The sequence below is a fragment of the Protobothrops mucrosquamatus genome, unplaced genomic scaffold (genome assembly GCF_001527695.2).
Source record: "Protobothrops mucrosquamatus isolate PMUCROS unplaced genomic scaffold, P.Mucros_1.0 scaffold827, whole genome shotgun sequence".
NCBI lineage: Eukaryota > Metazoa > Chordata > Lepidosauria > Squamata > Viperidae > Protobothrops > Protobothrops mucrosquamatus.
In genome coordinates, this window is record NW_015387087.1 from 774,214 (window position 1) to 780,913 (window position 6,700).

Sequence of the window (6,700 nt, forward strand, 5' to 3'; positions counted from 1 at the left end):
TGCAGAAAGAAGGGAGGGAGGGAGGGAGGATATGGATGCCAATGTCTGCTTTTGCAAAACCAGCTTTTTGGTGTTGGTGTTCTGGGTAAAGGAGAGAAATCCACCACAGGCACCAAAGTAAAGGCTACGTTTTTCAGTACTACTACCGAGCAACGTTAGTTACTTACACCGCTGCAGCTAGAGAAACAACCTCCTAAGAAAGTATAAAACCTGATTGGCTTTCACAGACGCTCCCGCTGATTCTATAAATAGTCCCGCACTGTATATATGCGCGCAAGAGCAGCGGTACAAGAACAGCATGGCTAAGTAGCAGATAAGCAGGCAATTACAGCAGATAAAAGATGCCAGACTTCTCTTTCTTCTAAGCCAGGCCTCATCCCATTCACTTTTTTTGTTCAGGCTCTGAATGCCTGTTTTTTTCTACCCCACTCTCCCCTTTCATTCCCCAAACTCTCCCACATCTTTCCTTTTATTCTTTCTCCACTATTCTAGTAGGTCATTGCTGGGGGAAAAAAAAATACTACGCTTCTAGAAACTCTGAAAACAGCCCCGATTCTCCAATTTGGAACAACTAAAGAGAGGAAAGACAAGGTCCAGGCACCAATTTAAATGGCTTTTCTCTCGCAGGTCAGGAAAAAGAATATGCTACTTACGGACGTTAACTGGGAGCAGAATTTCCAAGAATTGCTAAGCAAGGTGATTGTTACGTCTGTTGTGCCCAATTTTATGACCTTTTTTTTTGGCCGTGGTTGCCCAATTTTATGACCTTTTTTTTGGGCCATGGTTATTTAAGGGAATCACTGCAGTTATTAAGTCGTTCTTGGTTTTATGTTAGGACTCTTCTCATGATTGTGGAAGTCAAAGTATGGGTATGTGTAACACGGAGAATATATGGTATTTTCCCTTCTTACATAAATTCTAGAAGCAGTGCAACACCACAGATACAAGTGCCATTCAGCAGACACAATAGCCACTTCTCAGAGTTGTTCAAACAAGCCATAGTTTAAACGATGAATTAATGCAACAAATACGTCCAACGAGGTGGTCAGAGTTTCAGAGAGCGATTGTTATGAATCTAAATTCCACTCCACTACTTACAGGTTGGTTCAAAGCTGAATATCTGTCCCTCTCGGTCTTCTTTAGCAGTGCAACTAGTCCTCAACTCACGGCCACAGTTGAGCCCAAATTTTTCGTTTGCCAAGTCAGACATTGGCTAAGTGAATTTTGCCCCATGCTTGATAAGTGAATCTGGCCTCCCCATCAACTTTGCTCATCAGAAGGTCGCAAAAGGGGATCACATGACTTCCCCCGGGGCGCTGCAACCGTCATAAATATGATGTCCTAGTTTCGACAGATGAAACTCGTCAAAGAACTTTGAGGCATCGTTTACCTTAAAGAATCTTTATTCAAGAAACATAACTTCGGTACTAACATAATCGAAGCCAAAAACTGAATTCCCCTCCCCTGAGTACATAGTATCAAAGCACAATTCCCTCCTCCAATTAACAGTCATAAATCACATTCTCCGATTAGTTTGAAATGCAGGCTTTCCCTCCAGTTCTCCAGCCTGCCAATTCTTATCATCTATTTCAATAACCTTGGTTCATACACTAGGTCCAGTATTGTTATGTCTAGCTAAACTCTCATGCACATTCCTCCCCCCAGCATCATCTAATGCTAAAACATAAGAAGAAAAAGGTTGCATCTCCATCTGTTGTCAAAGCAAAAACATCCGATGTTAGCAGCATTGACATATGAGTCAGTTCCCAAGTGGTGAATTTTGTTCACGTGACCCAGTGGGGATGCTGCAATGATTGTGTGAAAAATCATCATAAATCACTTTTTTCAATGCCGCTGTAACTTCGAATGGTCACTAAATGAACTGTTGTAAGTCCAGGACTTTCTGGGTCTTCTCTTCCTTGACCGTAAGGGCTGTAGAGTGATCTGAATTCAGACAGGAGAAGCTGATTCAGATAGCGGAAGAGCCTACCTGTTGTATCATCATCAATTCTAAAAAAAGTTTTCCTTTCCTTTCTTTTTCTTTGTGCTACACAATTCCAGGGAAAGGTGCATTGGATTGCAGGAGGTATGTTCAATTCCCCCACGTGTGTCTTTGCACGATTCAAATCGCCCCTCCTTCTTGAAAAGCGGATCACACCACGGTCTTATTTGACAGCCCCGAAATTACGACAGCTGTAAAGATGTGCTATATTATCTCCTACAGCTTCTATTCCTAGGCCAACAAATGTAATATGGCGATTACTTTAGCGCTAAAGTCATCCTGTCAGCGGTGAAAGCTTTGCTTCAGAGAGGCGGGGATAGAAACCTGAGTGATGTAGAGATGCAACTAATTTAATTGGATTCAATAAAACTGGCACTAGGTAAAAGTGCTTGAGAACAGGTCCTATCTACCTATCCAGCATATTGCAAGATCTATTTGATCTCAAAGGGGTTAGAAAAATAATTAAACTTACACACCAGTCTAAGGACTAAATACTTTTTACTTTAGGTTAAGATAAGCTTTGGGTGACCACCCAAATGTCGACAAATTACAGTTCTTAACAATATAAGCCAGCAGATCCAGTGGTAAAAGATCCTATTCCTATCAGTTGTAGTTCAGCAGTATTTAAAGAGCATCAGTGGCCCAGCTCTGTTTTAAACAGGCTCTTTAAAATCTGATTCCACACTAGATTACGTAGAACTACATTAAGCTAGTCTGTTTGACACGGAGGCTTATCTTTAGACTTCTGATGACTAGGGCTGATATTAAATGTTATAAGTCCAACATAAAACCTCTCTGTCAGGACCAAGAACGACATGAGGAGTTATTTCTGAGTAGTTCATAGATTGTTGTCATCCTAGAGACAGAATCTTGCCAGACTAAAGCAACCATCTGCAATATATATATATACTCTATAAATTGCTAGGGAGCGTTCAACATTGCTTTCTTCCAGCCTACATTCAAAGCTCCAGAGCCTCTTTGCTTTCTGGGAAGGAAGCCCTCCTTCCTGTGACTTCCGATTACATTCCACCATTCTCTCTCTGCAGCTTAGTTGAACTGAAGGCCCAATTAGAGGTTCAAGCCAGTGTTATTATTGTTGTATTGCTGATTAGGGTCTATTCCATGCCTCTCACGTTCTACACTGAGGCAAGCATTACAATGGTTGTGAAAATCCCTTTTTATATTGCGCTGCATCCCTCGCCTGCAGCCTCCACTCGGAACGCGCACAGCGTCAGCGAGTGGAAAATCTGGGAAATTAATTCCACTCGAAGCGGCATGGGCTTCCGTTCCATGATGGGTTCTCTGTGCCTCAAAGAAAACTGTCAAAAGACTCAAGGGAGCTACATTTTCTAGTCAAGAAAAAAAACCGGAAACGTGCAAAATTGCAAATATACGGGTAGCCTCTGACTTACGACCATCTGCTTAGTAACCATTTGAAGTTACAACGGCACTGAAAAAAGATGACTGACGACCGTCTTCCACATTTAATGACCGTTGCCGCACCTCCTTAGTCACGCGATCAAAATTCAGAGACTTTGGCCACTGGTTCGTATTTATGACAGTTGCAGAGTCCCGGGATCAAGTGATCCCCTTTTGTGACCTTCTGACAAGCAAAGTCAATGGGGGAGCCAGATTCACTTAACAACCCTGTTACTAATTTAATCACTGCTTGACAACTGTGGCAAAAAAGACCGTGAAATGGAGCAACAGTTCCTCAACAACTGTCTTCCTTACTGACAGATATTTGAGGTTGAAAGTCGAGGACTACCTCACTTTTCATCCTTATGGCACCCAACTGAAGGCCTGGGAGTTTGAGGGTTCTGCACAGCATCTTAATTGTTCCCATCACTGCATGTTCTGGACAGACAGCTCTGATGTCGTTCCTGGGATCTGTTGGACCACCTGTCCAAGCTCATGAGTCCCAGCCCTGAATGCTTCTACCACAATTGGGACCGCTTTGGTCTTGAGTCCAGGGGTCCATGCAGGCTCAGGAATTCTGGGAGTTGAAGTCCACGAGTCATAAAAGAACCAAGGTTGCCTACGCCTGGTCTTGACCCAAAGATGCTTTTTCAGGAGGCAACTGGACTTTCTTGTTTTCCTTTGAAGACGTTTTGCTTCTTGAACAGATTTCCAGAAAACGTTGCAGACTACAGGAACCATTTGCGCTTCAGTCTGAGAGGCAGACAACACAGACTCATCCCCAACAGCCTGCGCCCGTCTTCAACAGTGGAGGGACCCAGGGCAGAAAACATCCTGCAGCGAAGACAACTCCACACCTGTTTGCACCACTCAAGTGACCCTAAAGACATAGACAAATTTCCAAGTGGCCTCAACGACTCTTGGAAAGAAGGCAAATGACCAGCGGTCTGCAAGGGGTATAAATCCTTCCATTCCCCACCATCCAGTCAGAGCTGAAGAAGCTTCTCGGATGAGAAGCGAAATGTCTTCAAAGAAAAACAAGGAAGTCCAGTTGCCTCCTGAAAAAGCACCTTTGGGACAACCATGATGTGGAGGCCTGAGAACCTCCACAGACACACTGGTCTTGACTTTCCACATTCTCCCTAGTTCCTCCTTCAACTCCTGGTCCTTCTCCAGCTTCTCATACTCATTCCTGACATTGCTGTCCCTTGTCACCACTGTGTCTATCACCATCACTGCCTTCTGCTCCTTGTCTGCTACCACGATGGCTGGTTGGTTGGCTACTACCCATCTGTCTATCTGTCTATCCAGAGAGATCTTAGTTCTCTTGTTCTCCATGACCTTCTGTGGCAGCTCCCATCTGGAATGGGGAATGTCTTCTAACCTTTACACTGTGCAGATGTTCCTGTACACAAGCCTAGCTACTTAATTGTGCCAATACATCACATACATTAATACATACATATATACGTATTAATATTTATGGGGTTAGGACTGCTTAATCTCTGAACTCTATCCTCAATTGGGAAGCATTTAGCAAATAATTCCCCTGTCCCAAATTTCACAAAGCAGCCGGACTCAGTCAAAAACTACCCTAAAAAGCAGAATTGAAAAGGAATTCAGCCATCTGTGGGCAATTTTTAGAAGGACCCATTCAGGAACTTCCTGATCCACATACATTTTTATCCTGATGTTTTCTCTTGTTCAGTTGAAACAATCCAATACACTTTGCTGTTAATCAAATCCAATCATTTACTCTAATTGTTGTTAGTAAAGGAAGTCCGGCACCGTTTTGAAGTTTAAAAATGAGCATGTTCTTTGTTGAACATGACTATCTCAGGAGAAAAAGATACTGAATGTGGCTTCATTTATCTGTACAGGTAGTCCTCAACTTATGACAGTTCATTTAGTGACCGTTCATAGTTACATCGGCACTGAAAAAAGTGACTTAGGACCATGTTTCACACTTACAACCGTCGCAGCATTCCCCCAGGGCCACGTGATCAAAATTCGGATGCTTGGCAACTGGCATGTACTATTTTTTTTTTTTTAATTCAAAATTTTTAAAAGTTTTACAATATAACTCCCCTCCTCCCCAAAGCCCACCCTTCCCCATCCCCCTCCCTCCCCCCCCGACTTCCCAGAGCCACTCACAGGATTAACAATACAATAAATATACTCTGTCTTAGATTAGGTCACCATTAAATTAAATTAACAATTCTATAACATCCTTTAGCTCTCTTCTGAACAAACATATTAAACATTATTGTTACTAATTAAAAAGAAATAAACTACATTAACAGTCTAAAATTTACTCACAACTGGCATGTACTTATGACGGTTGCAGTGTCCCGGGATCATCTGATCCACTTTTGCGACCTGCCAAGCAAAGTCAATGGGGAAGCCAGATTCACTTAACAACCGGGTTACTAGCTTAACTACTGCAGTGATTCACTGAAGAACTTTGGCAAGAAAAGTCGCAAAATAAGGCAAAATCCACTTAATGTTTCACTTAACAACCAAAATTTTGGGCTCAATTGTGGCTGTAAGTCGAGGACTCCCTGTAGTGCAAATCTTGCATATAGCTATTCCTCGCTTAGCATCACTGTAGTAAAATCTGGGAGTACAGTAAAATTTTATATACTGGGCTGGGGGGAGTTAAGCTGCTCATTATGTGAAAATTGGCTAAGGAGGTAATAAGAATGTTTTATGGGAATGAGGAACTGTGAGGTTAATCAAAGTCCTCAAAGAGTAATCCTAGTTTAATGAGGTTTTGAAGCCCCATCTCTTTTATTCATTCATTTACCCTATAAAGAGGTATTTAAGGTATTTATTTGAGGACCGATTAAATTGAGTTTCTGTGATCAAATAATCTCAAACTCTAAACTACAGGCGTACGTTGCGTTGTGCCCAGTTCTATCTACTCTTTCAAATCACAACACAACTTAACATAATACACAATAAACGCTATTCTGGTAAATTTAAAACGGAGGTAACAACTGATGGCATGAAACCCTTGACTTTCACGTGAAGTATTAATACCACTTTACAAGGCCTTGGTAAGGCCACACTTGGAATACTGCATCCAGTTTTGGTCACCACGATGTAAAAAAGATGCTGAGACTCTAGAAAGAGTGCAGAGAAGAGCAACAAAGATGATTACGGGACTGGAGGCTAAAGCATATAAGGAAAGGCTGCTGGAATTGGGTATGTCTAGTTTAATGAAGAGAAGGACGAGGGGGAACATGATAGCAGTGTTCCAATATCTCAGGGGCTGCC

General features: G+C 42.3%; 1 protein-coding gene across 1 annotated transcript in view; it reads right to left on the reverse strand.

Moving 5' to 3' along the window:
• Nucleotides 1–4,759, reverse strand: part of NETO2 (neuropilin and tolloid like 2) — a 22,170-nt gene extending 17,411 nt beyond the window's left edge. Inside the window, exon 1 of the mRNA XM_015818968.2 lies at nt 4,518–4,759. Coding sequence (XP_015674454.2) covers nt 4,518–4,759 — 242 coding nt within the window. The remainder of the gene's footprint in view (nt 1–4,517) is intronic.
• Nucleotides 4,760–6,700: the final 1,941 nt, after the last annotated feature.